Source organism: Chiloscyllium plagiosum, chromosome 9 (genome assembly GCF_004010195.1).
Source record: "Chiloscyllium plagiosum isolate BGI_BamShark_2017 chromosome 9, ASM401019v2, whole genome shotgun sequence".
NCBI classification, from domain to species: domain Eukaryota; kingdom Metazoa; phylum Chordata; class Chondrichthyes; order Orectolobiformes; family Hemiscylliidae; genus Chiloscyllium; species Chiloscyllium plagiosum.
Window position 1 is genome coordinate 68177726 of NC_057718.1, and position 14390 is coordinate 68192115.

General features: G+C 38.1%; 1 protein-coding gene across 2 annotated transcripts in view; it reads left to right on the forward strand.

Annotated features, from left to right (window-relative positions):
- Positions 1–12128, forward strand: part of arid1b (AT rich interactive domain 1B (SWI1-like)) — a 583262-nt gene extending 571134 nt beyond the window's left edge. For both annotated transcript variants that reach the window (XM_043696151.1, XM_043696152.1), the window contains exons 21-22: positions 2568–2698; positions 7742–12128. In XM_043696151.1, the coding sequence (XP_043552086.1) occupies positions 2568–2698; positions 7742–9496 (1886 nt within the window). In that variant the 3' untranslated portion in view covers positions 9497–12128. The remainder of the gene's footprint in view (positions 1–2567; positions 2699–7741) is intronic.
- The last annotated feature ends 2262 nt before the right edge of the window (positions 12129–14390 follow it).

Sequence of the window (14390 nt, forward strand, 5' to 3'; positions counted from 1 at the left end):
CAGGATTCTCTCAAGGTAAACTTGCAGGTTGAATCAGTAGTTAGGAAGGCAAATGCAATGTTGGCATTTATCTTGAGAGGACTTGAATATAAAGTCCTTAAGGATCTGGCAAGACCAAATTTAGAGTATTGTGCACAGTTTTGCACCCTATATCTCAGGAAGGATTTTCTGGCCCTGGACCAAGTTCAGCAGGAGTTCATGAGAATAGTCCCAGAAATGAAAAACTTAACATATGAGGAGCGTTTGAGGACTCTGGGTCTATACTGAATGGAGCTTAGAAGGATGAGGAGGGATCTAATTGAAACATGCAGAATACCGAATGGCCTGGACAGAGTGAATGCTGGAAAGATGTTCCCATTAGTAGGAGAGACTGAGACCAGAGGGCACAGCTTTAGAATAAAGAGAAGACCTTTTAGAATGGAGATAAGGAGTGTGGTGAATCTATGGAATTCACTACCACAGAAGGCTGTGAAGGCCATAGCATTGATTACACTTAAGACAGAGATAGGTTCTTGTCTGTCAAGGGTTTCTGGAAGAAAGCGGGAGAATGGGATTGAGGTTCTGGATGTAGGTTTGCTCGCTGAGCTGAAAGGTGAAGCTTCATCCAGAGGCTGACTGAAGATGTTACCTAGTATGGTGACGAAACATCTGAAAACAAACCTTCCAGCTCAGCGAACAAACCTACATCCAGAACCTCAACCTGAGATACAAATCTTTTCAAAACATGCTAATGGGATTGAGAAATTTATCAGCCATGATTGAATGGCGGAGCAGACTTGATGGGCTGAATGGCCTAATTTCTGCTCCTACCTGTTAAGGTCTTATGTTATGTATATTTATACATGCTTTTGTAACAGCTAAAGTTGAAACCCATGGAATTGAAGGCCTAATAATTGACCTGTTTTAGAAATCATTTGAGTGGAAGACAACAAAGATTAAGGTTAACATCAAGTTCTCAAGTTGGGTGGATGTATCATGTGGTATGCCATGATTCTGTAATGGGGCCTCAATTATTCCCCTTTTTGTTCTTTAGTGACATATGAGACAGGCAAAGCATGTGTTTATATATGTTTCCATAGCTTTCTGCTAGGTTTCCCATAACCGGTCGCCACCGTGTCATAGCTTGAAGGGTTCCGTGCTTGAAGGGTAAGCACGGTCATCTAGAATACTCTTCTACATATGTATTGAAAGATTTACAGATTGATAATCAACTTACTGGGCCACACTATAAATGCATCTTCCATGGCTGTCATTCCTGGAGTGGGACTTGCACCTGAATTTCAAAGTTGAAAAAAAATTAGGTCATCCATCATGGACCCTCCAAGTGTAGAACAGGGTACTTTCAAAATGGTGAACAGGTAGAAACACCAAAGATCCAAAGCGAATGAGGGGTGGGACCTAGCTTGTTAAAATCTCCTGAACTGGTGTAGAAAATAATAAAACAAGTTCAGTAAATGTTGGCCACTATACCTGGAGGACTAGAAATGAGGTTGTATAAGTTTTGTTTCACCTATGCATAGCCCTAATTTAGACCAGTGCTGAAGTGCTGTATGCAGTTCTGGGCATCACACTGCAAAAGATAATTTAAAACCAAGGAGGGAGTGCAGCATAGGTTTTCTAGGTTGAACTACAAGGTAAAATCAAACAAACTAGAACCATATTACATTTAGTTTAAATGGTTAACATGCAGTCTTATCAGTTTTCAAGGCATTTAACAGAATGAATTGAGATTGTAGAATTGGGGCCCATGATATAAAAATTAGAGCCAAACTCTTCAGGAATGAAATCAGGAAGCATTTGTTCACACAAAGATTAGTAGATATTTGAAACTGTCCCACAAATGAAAATCATCTGAGCAGCAAACAACAGTGATTAGGACTACTGGCAGGAACTGGCAGAGTTGGGTGGATGTCGTTTGGGGTATGCCATGGGCGAATTCAACTATATTTCTTCTTTGTTCTTTTCTCACACTAGATGCTCTCATGCTAGAACCAATTGTTAAATTTAAAATTGAGATTGAAAGGCTTTTGTTAACCAAAGGTATTAAGGGATTTATGGCAAAGTTTTGGAGTTATGTCTCGCAATAGCATTGGGCCAACTTCTGGGGGATAAGTGGACTTTTCTTGTTTCTAGGCTGTTAACAGCTTTCTCAAATTGACCTGCAAACCTTCAAAGGCCTATGTATGCACAGCCACAAATATTTCTTTACAGACCTTCTAAGAATTGTACTATTTAGTACATTAAAAGCAAAATACTGGGATGCTGGATAACTGAAATATAAACAAAGTTCTGGAGAAACTTAGCAGGTATGGCAGCATCTTGTGATGAGAGAAACAAAGTGAATATTTCAAGTCCAATCTGATTCATTTTCCAAAGAAAAGTCATTTTGAGTTCAAAACATTAACTCTTTCTCCAACTGCCATCCCTACTGAATTTCTATGACACTCAATATTTAGTTTGTTTTGACTCCTCATTCTTCAAAATACATCTCTTTTTTCTTGTTTATTGATTAAAAGAAAAATTCTAGTGTCATCTTACTGATGAATGACTCTTTTACTTTTTTTCAGGAACTCCAGAGGCATGGAGAGTTATGATGTCCCTCAAATCTGGTCTGTTGGCTGAAAGCACTTGGGCTCTGGACACCATCAACATCTTACTTTATGATGATAGCACTGTAGCCACATTCAACCTCTCCCAAGTAAGTGATTTTCCTGTAATTAAAATGTTCAGTTGTATAATTTAAAAATCCTGTGGTCTTAGACTTTGAATGAAATGGGATGTCTGATGTTCAGTATTATTGACTGGATTTATTTTCACCTGCAATACATCTTTTTTTCTCAAATCCTGTGCTTCCGCAACCTTAATAATAGCAAATTCTGTTCTATCAACAGAATCAGGGAAATCAGTGAGCTGATTTGCTTTTGCAGTGATATTTCATTTAATTACAGAGTTTCTTCTTTATTCTTACTCTTAGATGAACTGTATGTGTTACTGGCTAGCCCAGCATTGGATCCATAATTTCCCTTGCGAAGGTGGTATGGAGTCCCTGCCTTGAACTTACGTGGTTCATTGCTGTCAATACATGGACAGTACTGTTAAAAAGGGAATCAGTTTTCATATTTTTCATTCTCCTGTTAAGATACTGTGATCAAACCAATAAAGGGACAAGATGAAACAGAACAGTAGGGTCGTAAAATGAGTTGCCATAAATTCGATTATATTGTCAAGCTGTTTGTTAGGGTATCGTGTAATAATCTATGCATGTTTGACCTTAAACATTGAATATTATTTTGGGGATTTGATTTTTGACTAGGTATTGTATGTCTGTACTTTGGTTGGGATGCTGTTTGGAGAGTCGGTGCAAACTCGAGAAGCCAAATGGCTTGTTTTCACACCATAGAAATTCTATGATTATTAACCCTCCTTATAGTGGAAACTTTCTCTATGTTTGCTATATCAAAATGCCTAATTTTAAGCATTTCTATTCCACATCTCCTTAAACTTCTTTGCTCTAAGGAGTACAATCCCAATTTGTCCAGACATTCCATGTAACTGAATCCCTCATCCTATTCTAGTAATTATTCTCTAAACGACTTTGACATCCTTCCTAAGTGCAGTACTTAGAATTGGATGCACTGCTTCAACAGAGGCTTTACCAATGACGGTTAAAGGTTTTACATAACATCCTGGCTTTTGTACTCTATAAAGACACAGTTCCACATGTTTTCTTTTTAAAAAGAGCTTTCTGAAATTGTCGAGTACCTTTAACAGTGTGTGTATTTAAAAGATATAACACAGTAAAAGGCCTTTTGGCCCAGTATGCCAATGTCCATAAACATACAGACCTTTCTGTTCTTGCATCCCTTTGCAAAATGCCTCCCTTTATATATCTCTGTGTCAAAATATGTCTGCTGTGTCTCTGTCCATTTCAGTCGTCTGTCTTATTCTTACTGAATTTTCCAAAATTCTTCTCACTGCATTAATCAATTGAGCAATCATATTAATTGATTGCATTACAAACCCATGTAATGCTACTTGGCATAACTTAAAGTATTTTTTTCCTTTCATGTCATTTCCAGGCATTGTCTGGTTTTCTTCAACAGTCAGTAGTGTCCATGGACAATTGATCTTCCGAGTGAAAAATGCTTTCTGGTACATGAACAATTTTGTACCACAGATAAAGAAAAAGCTGCACACTGATTATTGGAAGATGTTCTAATGGATCCCACCCAAAATAACAATTTGTCTTTTACTTTTTTTCAGATACTCAGTGACATAATTTGCATTTCAGTACTTTGTATTCCAATTTAGTTTAATAGGACTTTAGCTACTAAAGTAAAAGAATTACTGCTGGAGATTTTGCATTTACAGGCATTCAAATGAAACTACAACAATTATCAGCAGTCTGAATTGTTGAATAGAAGCAAATTATTGCAGATGCTGGAGATCTGAAATAAAAACAAAGTGCGAGAGAAGTTCAGTAGATCTGGATGCATCTGTGGAGAGAGGAACAGTTAACACTTTTGAGTTTAATATGATTTTGAAACTGAAAAGTGAGTTGTAACAGTTGTAGATTAAAGACAGGCAACTTACCCAAATATAAAACAAAGAACTGTGAATGCTGAAGTTCTAAAACAAAAACAGAAATTGCTCAAGAAGCTTGGCAGGTCTGGCAGCATCTGTGGAGAGAAAGGAGAGTTAACATTTGAGTCCAGTGACCCTTCAACCATTTGTCCAGAATATGGATAACCTCTGACTGAAAGCAAAGCATAAAGCTGAGCTGTGGACACAAAATGTTGGTGGTGGTTAGAGGTGGAGGAAGGGTATTATCACAATGAAGGACAGAGTTCATGGTTTGAAGTCGTTAAACTCGGTGTTAAGTCCAAAAGACTGAAAAGGACCTAATCAGAAAGTGAAGTGCCAGTCCTCCAGCGTGTGATGTGCTTCACTGAATGTTAGCAGAGCTAAAACAGATATATATTATGCACCATGAGAGGAAGATAATGCATTAAAATGGCAAGTCACAGGAAGGTCGGGGTCATGTTTTCAGACTGACATAAGTGTTCCATAAAATATTCATATAGTCTGTGTTTGGTGTCCCCTGTATAGTGGAAACCACATCATCAAGAAGTGATGCGTGTTGGTGGTTGATGTGAGAAATGGGTGGTACAGATGTACAGTTTTGTGGATTGTTCTTGAAGTGGCTTCTCACCATAGTTGTGGACAATATGTTGTTGACTTCAAAAATCTGTCCTCCTTCTCATGCTTTCTATCAACTTGCAACTTTATCAGCAGCTTTTCGGATGTGAACTTGGCAAAACTTTGTGAAACTGATTGTTCAGTTATGAAAGACTAATAATTCTTCAAATTAGTTCTACATAGGAACCTCAATTAAACAAAGGCCACAAGTGGGGGGGTATTTCATTTGGTTAATCGAATGCTGGATAACATAGTTTAGCCATGCATTGGGACCTTGCGATCTTATTCAGGTAATCTAAAATTTGGATATTTGAATGCTGGATAATCGAGGTTCCTCTGTATATGCATAAACTCGGTTTAAAGAAAATTGTCTTGAGTAGTTTTTACTTTATTTCTGTTGCAGTAATTTTCTGTATTTGAATATGAAAAACTCAAGTAATTTTGATAAGTATTAATTCCTCACTTAACATTGTAACTGTAAACCTAAAAGATGCATGTTTTTAAATGAAATTTCTTTAACTAATCAGATTTTTCCATTATAACCAATGAAGACTAATGAAGAATTGAAGAACCTAACCAACAGTTAGGTTCTTTAGGGCATTTCTCATCAGAAAAATACATTAAAACATTGCACCCAAAAATTGAAATTCCAAAATCCCTTTACTCAAAAATTAAATAACTTTTCTAAAATAAAATAAATTTTAAAATCTTGAAGAAATATTCCAGTTTGAAAAGATACTAAAGCAGAATTCCCAAAAGGATTTGTATATGGCAGCAATCTTATTTTTGCAATGCTAAAAATGAATTTTCATTGATAAGATTTTATAGTCCCCAATTAAGGGTGAGATTGCGGAATACTTGGAAGTCCAAGGTAAAATAGGACAGAGTCAGCACAGCTTTGTCAAGTGGAAGTCATGCCTGACAAATCTGTTAGAACTTTTGAGACGGTAAGAAGTGAGTTAGACAAAGGAGAGCAAGTGGACATGATATGTTTGGATTTACAAAAGACTTTGACAAGCTGCCACACAGGAGGTACTAAATTAAATAAGAGACCATGGTGTGAGGGGCACGGTACTGGCATCGAAAGGGATTTGTTGACTAGCAGAAGTCAAAGGGTGGGGGTAAAGGGGTCTTTTCAGAATGGCCAGCCAGTTACAAGTGGAGTTTGACTGGGGTCGTTGGATTAACAGTTTGGATGAAGGAACTGTGAAGGCTTTGTTACTAAGTTTACAGATGACACAAAGATAGTTGGAGGGACAAGTAGTGTTGAGGAAGTGGGAAGGCTGTAGAAAGACTTGGACAGGCAAGGAGAGAAGGCAAAGTGTGAGATCATACATTTTAGTGGGAAGAATAGAGATGTAAATTGACTAGCATTTATTGCCAATGGCTGGTCTCCCTTGAAAAAGTGGTGGTGAGCTGCCACCTTGAACTTCTGCAGTCTGTCATGATATTCAAGGCTATGGGCATAGTACATGTAGATTTAGAGGAGTTATTTTGTTGATACAGACGTGATGGGCCAAAAGGCCTCTTCTATATTGTATGATTCATGTTCTATTCTGTGACTCTTTTCTAAATAGGGAAAGAGTTCAGAAATCTAAAGTGCAAAGGACCTGAGAGTCCAAGTTCATGATTTTCTTAAGGTTCACATGAAGGGTCAGTTGGCAGTTCGGAAGGTAAGTGTTGGCACTCATTTCAAGAGGGGTAGAAAACCCCTGAGGCTGTATAAGGCTCTAGTCAGAATGCATTCAGAATTTTGTGAGCAGTTTAGGGCCCTATGTCTTAAGAAACATGTTGGTATTGGAGGGAGTCCGGATGAGGTTAACAAGAATACAAGAATGATCCTAGGGGTGAAGGGCGTGGAGGAGTGGTTGAGGATGCTTGATCTTACTCAATGGAGTGTGGAAGGATGAAAGTGGGGCGGGGCAGCAGTGGGAGTTGGGGGGTTGGGGGGTAGATGGTGGAGGAGTGGTGGGATCTGGTTGAAAATTACAGGATGTGGACATGGCGAAGATGTTTCCACTAGTAAGAGAGACTAGGACATGTGAGCACAGTCTCACGGTGAAGGTATCACCATTTAGACCTAAGATGAGAATTTCTTCAGCCAGGGATAGGTGAATCTGTGAAACTCATTGTTGCAGAAGGAATTGGAGGCCAAGCCATTGAGTGAATCATTGAAGTCTTATGAATGACACTGAATGAGACAACTAAAAATGGAGATATACTATGTTCCTGTCCTAATTTTTGAAAGCCTGTATTGCCTATTCAGAAAGTGCAGTAAAGTGATTGGAGCAGCATAATAAAATGATAGTAATATCAAAATGTACAGAAACATAGAAAAGTCAAAACAATGTACAGACTGCACATGATATCTGGACCAGTAGGTAAAGCTAACATAGTCAGATCTAATGACCTTAAGAACATCCTTTTGGATCCCAAAGGCAACCTTGTAAGCTCATTGAAAGTCTGTATGATAAATAAATTGAATAACTGAAGACAATACGTTTGAAGTTTGAAAATCCTTTTATTTCTGTTTTTCTTACAGTTGTCTGGTTTCTTGGAACTTCTGGTGGAATATTTCCGAAAATGTTTGAGAGAAATATTTGGAATTTTAAAAGAATATGAGGTTGGAGATCCAGGTCAGAAGGCTCTCCTCGATCCAGATGCTTTTAAGAAAGATTATGTTAGCCATACTGTGGATGATATTAAGAAGGAGGAGGGTGAAGAACAGCTAGATTATGATGATGATTACAATGACTCTGATAGTGATGACACTGACGAAGAGGAAGATGGCCAGTCTGGAAGTGAAGACAGCCGAGTCAACTTTGCAACAAATGATTCACAGGTTGGTGGTGAGAAACCTAAACAAGCCAGTAAATTTGACAGACTGCCATTGAAGATTGTGAAGAAAAAGGATCTTTTTGTAGTTGATCGTACAAATAAACTTGGTAGAGTTCAAGAATTTGACAGTGGATTGCTCCATTGGAAGATTGGTGGAGGTGACACAACAGAGCACATTCAGACCCATTTTGAGAGTAAAATGAAAATGCTATCTCGCAAGAAGGTCCAGGCATGCTTAAGCGGTCCAAGTAAAGAGAAAAAAACAAAAGAACATGAGACCTTTGAAAACCTAAATACAGAAGAGCAGCCAGAAAAGAGTATCACAGCAACAATAGATGATGTATTGTCAGCACGGCCAGGAGCTCTACCAGAAGACAATTCTAATCGTTTGACTTCTGAAACAGGCAGCAGTAAGTTTCTATTTGGTATCCACCAAGCAAAAGCACACAGAAATATAAAGTTATTGGAGGATGAGCCTTGTAGCCGTGATGAGATTCCATTGTGCACAATCTCTGATTGGCGGGACTCTTTGGCAAAACGTTGCATATGTGTGTCAAATATAGTTCGTAGCTTGTCGTTTGTGCCTGGGAATGACGCTGAAATGTCAAAGCACTCAGGCCTAATACTTATTTTGGGGAAGCTAATTTTGCTTCATCATGAGCATCCTGAAAGAAAGAGAACACCACGAACTTATGAGAAAGAGGAAGAAGAGGACGAAGGGGTAGCCTGCAACAAAGATGAATGGTGGTGGGATTGCCTTGAGGTTTTACGGGAGAACACGTTAGTTACTTTAGCCAACATTTCCGGGCAGCTGGACCTGTCTGTATACCCAGAAAGCATTTGTTTGCCAATTTTGGATGGCTTGCTACACTGGATGGTCTGCCCTTCAGCGGAAGCGCAGGATCCTTTCCCAACAGTGGGACCTAATTCAGTGCTGTCACCACAGAGACTTGTGTTGGAGACTTTATGTAAACTCAGCATTCAGGACAATAATGTAGATCTCATTCTGGCAACACCCCCTTTCAGCCGTCAGGAGAAATTATATGCTACTTTGGTTAGGTACGTGGGAGACCGAAGAATTTCAGTGTGCCGAGAAATGTCCGTTGCTTTGTTGTCAAACTTTGCCCAGGGGGACACATTGGTGGCTAGAGCTATCGCTGTGCAAAAAGGAAGCATCAGCAATCTGATCAGCTTCCTTGAGGATGGCCTTACTGTGGCCCAACTTCAGCACAGTCAGCCGAATTTGATGCACATGCAGCCTCCACCTATTGAACCAACCAGTGTGCACATGATGTGTCGAGCAGCCAAGGCTTTGCTTGCCATGGCTAGGATAGAAGAGAATCGCTCAGAATTTGTTTTATATGAGGGCCGCTTGCTAGATATTTCTATATCATCTGTTCTGAACTCTATGGTTGCATCTGTCATTTGTGATACACTGTTCATGATTGGTCAATTATGACAGAAGTGGGAAGCCAAGCATGTGTGAGTGGAGACAAAAGAATTACATTTGATTGACCACTTCTGTTATTTATCCAACAACAAAAAGCATCTTTGCTCCTCTGCCCCATTTACTAAATTGGGCTTTAAAAAGGTAGTCAATTTGGTCAAATATAAGATGGAAATAAATATTTGCTGTCTATGTGTAAGTACTTTTTAAAACATTTTTTTAACCAAAGTTGCTGTCTAGTACAGTGGGGGTCATCTTTATCCCTAGATTCCCTTTGGGTGTTTCTTTCATGTTTGTATGATATTTTTGGAAGCGAAAAAGGTGAATTTTGAAATGTGGCAAACATTGTACAATTAAATATTCTTTACCACTTAAAAAAATATGAAAAAGTTAAAAAAAGCGCCAGAATAATTTTGATGTACACACCACAGAAAGCTCTGTGCAATAGAACTTAGTGATCTAGGTGTAGGGGATCAAAAAACAGGTGTGCATTAGTCCAAACACGGAAATCAAAATGCATTAGTCTAGCAGCAAATAAACTGTTGACCTGGGTTGCGGGGAGGGAGAGAAAGCGATACACTCAATTGCTTCCTCACAATACTGTCATTCATACCTTCCTTGACCTTCCACAGTATGACAGTCCTCAGCCATTTCTTGCTTCACTCAGTTCATCCTTTGATTTTTTTTTTCCACAGCCAAAAGGCTGTACTGTATATAGAAGTTGTACATTGCACATACCCTCAAACTATTTCTGTTGTGTTTGTTTTTTGTTTCTTTTAGGATGAGGTTTACAGTTTTTCTCTCTCCATGATGTGGTAAGGTTTAAAGAAAGTGGTAGATTTTAATTATTTTTTTTATTATATATTTTGGCCATATCTCCAATGAGGGTGATGTACAAGTTTCTGTATGTATAAAGTCATGCTCTATTTCAAGGAGAGCAGCTGATCACATTTTGCTTCATAATCAAGGTGTGGAAAAGGTTAAGTACAGGTATTGATCAGAAATTTTAAAAAAAATGAAGAAACACAATTTCAAAAATTTTTCAGTGCGAATCAGCATATTTGTATTTCAAGATAATGTAGTTAAAACTTGATGTAAATTCCTCCTTTTCCTCTGGCTTAATGAATATCATTTATTCAGTATAAAATCTTTATACTATATGTTCCACATGTTAAGAATAAATGTACATTAAATCTTAAGTGCTGTGATGATTGTTCTTGAATATTTTTTTAAATGATGTAAGTGCTTTGAAAGTTTCCATGAGCACTACTGGAATTGAATCTTATGGTGAAAAAAATGTATCAATGCTGCAGAGTAGTTACCAGAGCTTACTATCTGTCAGTGCTGTAACTCCCTGTAGATTATAATGCATCACAGGTTCCAGACAATGTGTATGCTTACCTTAAAATACAGGATAATGTAAAGAGAGATAAATAACTGTTTGTCTGACCTCAGTGTCTGGACTGTGATGCAGCCTTTCTTTCAATTGTTTTTATTTTACCTGGTGTACAGTTTTGCATTATTTATGGAAGTTTTTAATTTACAGTGACTTGCATCAGAAGTTTGACATTCAGAAGTGCTTCACCTTTCTGCTGTGCTTGAGTGCCTACGTCACAATCCTGTGCATATAACAAATGTTCATATTGATTATTCATTTAGTAGGAAAGTATTACCAAGTAATGGGAGATTGGGCTTTTAAGCAACATGTATATCATGTCAATAAAAGGACCAAACATTCCATTGGTAAGAGGGTTCACTAACAAGCAGGGATTGTTAAGATTCACTTGTACTTGCCAATCTTCATTATAATCAAAAATATTAGTGAGTTTAACTTTATATTAAGCAAGATTCCATGATGCGGGTTCATTGGCTGAGCAATTCTTTTTAATGAGCAACTAGAATTCTGTATTTCTCCCAGTTGTCCCATCAAGGACACCCACGAGATCTTGACTGTCCTTGGTAATCTTTTTATTCCAATTGGAAACATTAGGAGATCGGCTTTAAAGCCACAGGAAGTTTCTAAACGTAATCCACAAATAAATAAAACCTTACCAGCACACTCTCAATCCAGAATATTATCTGCAGCTTCAAGAAATACTTGATCCGAAGTGGTTAAAGTGGCATTGCCCATTGAACCTTTTAAAAAGTACTCAAAACAAATGGTGCTCAAGCATTTTTTTTTAAACTTGGTTTTTGGTCATGCTATGTACTTGATAAAGCAGGGGTTTTGAAAGATCAAATAACGAGCCTGTAAATATAATACTGCTGACATACTTATGCAGCAATGGTTTTGTTGGTTAGTGTTGGCTGTCTGACCCTGTGCTGGAGACAGTGGCAGTTCACATGTATCTAAAAGCCCCTTCAAGGAATCAAGTGAATGGCATTTTGATGGTACATATTAGTGGGGGGGCTGATTTGGTGCTGGCATGGCTGAGTCCCATGTTGCACTAGAGTAGGCAAGTGTTTTTTCTAAACAATATTAAAACTTAATGTTGCCTTTTAATATCAACATTTCATACTGTCTGTTTAATGTATGAATGCAGGACTGATGTAACATTTTATCAGTATAGAGCAGGATATGAATCCTGCTTGATCTGGTTCAGATTATAGAGCCTGTAAATAAAAGTACTTTTGTAGCACAAAAGATGTATCTTAAAATTGTTTATATTGAATTCTTAACATGCTTTCAAAATACTGCCCCAATACCATGAGTGTTTCTTTCTCTTCTAAAGCAGTGACTTATACTGGAGTGCTGCTTCACTCATCAAGCAGGTCCCCAGTACCTTCCCAGTCTTCATTTGTGAATTTAGTTTGGAACATATTTTCCATCAGGCATCTGTGCTGAGCCAAGTCTCTCACAATAGAACACAATTCTACTATGCACAATCCATCACTGTCATTTGCTGAAGTGCAACTGGAAATGATCACAGCTGGTGGAAAGTCAAAATTTGGAAGAGTCTAGAAGCATGGGAATTAGGGCATGGTAATGAGAATATTGGAGAGCGTATAGTTCAGCACAATGGGATTTGGGATCAGGCAGGCGTTTCTGTTTGATTTGGGAGGGAGTTAGGAGACTAGGATTGGGTCGGAGGTAAGTAGGAGATTTGAATTTGGCTGGGAGGAGGAATCGGAATATTGGGATTTGAGATGGGTAGTCAAGAGATTGCAAATAGGAGTGAGATTGAAATTCTGGGAGAAGGTCAGGAGATTTAAATTTTGGAGAGGAGGTTCAGGAGTTAGAAATGCAGGACACTTTTCATCTGAGAGGATGTAATTTGGATTCATGTGGGTGACCAAATTTGTTAGGATATTGGATTGGTAGAACATTTGAGTAATTTGAATTGATGAGAATGTACAGATTCTGGAACTATTCAGACAACTGTGGTTTGAGACTTTGCTCCTCAGGAGAATGAAATAGGAACAGGAATTGATAGGGTACAAGATATAATTTGAGGAGAAAGCTGATTGGGAATCACAGCCATTTAGATTTAGGCAGGGATGGACACAACTTCCAGTATTTTTCAGAGAGCCAGGAACAGCAACCTGGTGAGTGGGAAGTAAAAGAGTGAGTGAATGCTACTATGGGTGACACTGATGATTACATCCACTGATGGGCAAATGGGAAATAAAGAGACTATTCTGAAACAAAGTTCAGAAATAAATGAAAGTAGAAAACTCTGCAAATAGCCAACACACTGATCTGGAGTTATACTCAGAATTTTGATTGATTTTCCAGCTGCACATGAACCATGGGTTTATGGTTAAGGTCTAACAAAGGAGAATAGCTGGCAAGTGAGATTGGGCAACACGATAGCTCAGTGGTTAGCACTGCTGCCTGACAGGGACGTCAGTTCAATTCCAGCCTGGGGTCTGTGTGGAACTCGGACATGCTTCCTGTGCCTGTGTGAGTTTCCTCCCGGTGCTCCAATTTCCTCCCACAGACCAAAGATGTGCAGATTAGGTGGATTGGACATTCTAAATTGCCCATAGTATCCAGGGATATGCAGGCTAATTAGGTTACAGGGAGAGGGTGGGTCTGGGTGAACTGCTCTTTAGTTGATCATTGTACACTCGATGGGCTGAATGGCCTGCTTCCACACTGTAACAATTCTATGAAAAAAGAGAGATTAATTTTAATCACAGTTATTTTGCCTCAGCAAAACCAGTGTTGCCAATTCACTTGAGAGAAGCAATTGCTGTTACTTTTATTGTTTGTGTTACAAAAGCAAATTTTTTTATGCTCTGACAGTAGACTTCACGGTAACTTCTGTACTCTCCCTCTTCATATGCAGTTGGAAACCCAAAATATTTTTCGCACCAATTAAGTAAATTACCAGAACATTCACATGAATTTTATAGGCATGAGGTTTTGATTTGTAAACAACAAGTAGGTGTGGGAAAGGATTATGATATTCAAAGACACAATAAAGTAACTGGTGATAAGGTTAAATAATACAAAGTTACATTGAGATAAATTTTCTGGAAAAAATTGCTGTTTTAATTTGCCATCCTCCAATTTTATGCTATACATTTTTCTAGCAAATGATTAATGTGGTGATGCCTCTGTTATTGCTTTCCTTGATTATTTTAAAATATGTAGACGCATTCTAACCGGACCACAAATTTCATTTTTTTTTTAAAATAAGTTTGATTAATTTATTTGATCTACCTCTTTCTTTTAGTGTTGGATGTACTTATTGCGTATCTCATCATTGAATATCATGTGTACCAGTTCCATCTCCCGGGTAAATACTGAACAAAAATAACTATTTAGTACTTCAGCCTGTATCTCTAATACAGATGACATTATTCCATCTATCCCTTAACATCCTATTTCTGTCAGAACCTGCCTGTTTTATTGTTCTGTGAAATATTTTCTGTGTAGTTTTAAATTCCTGGACAACTT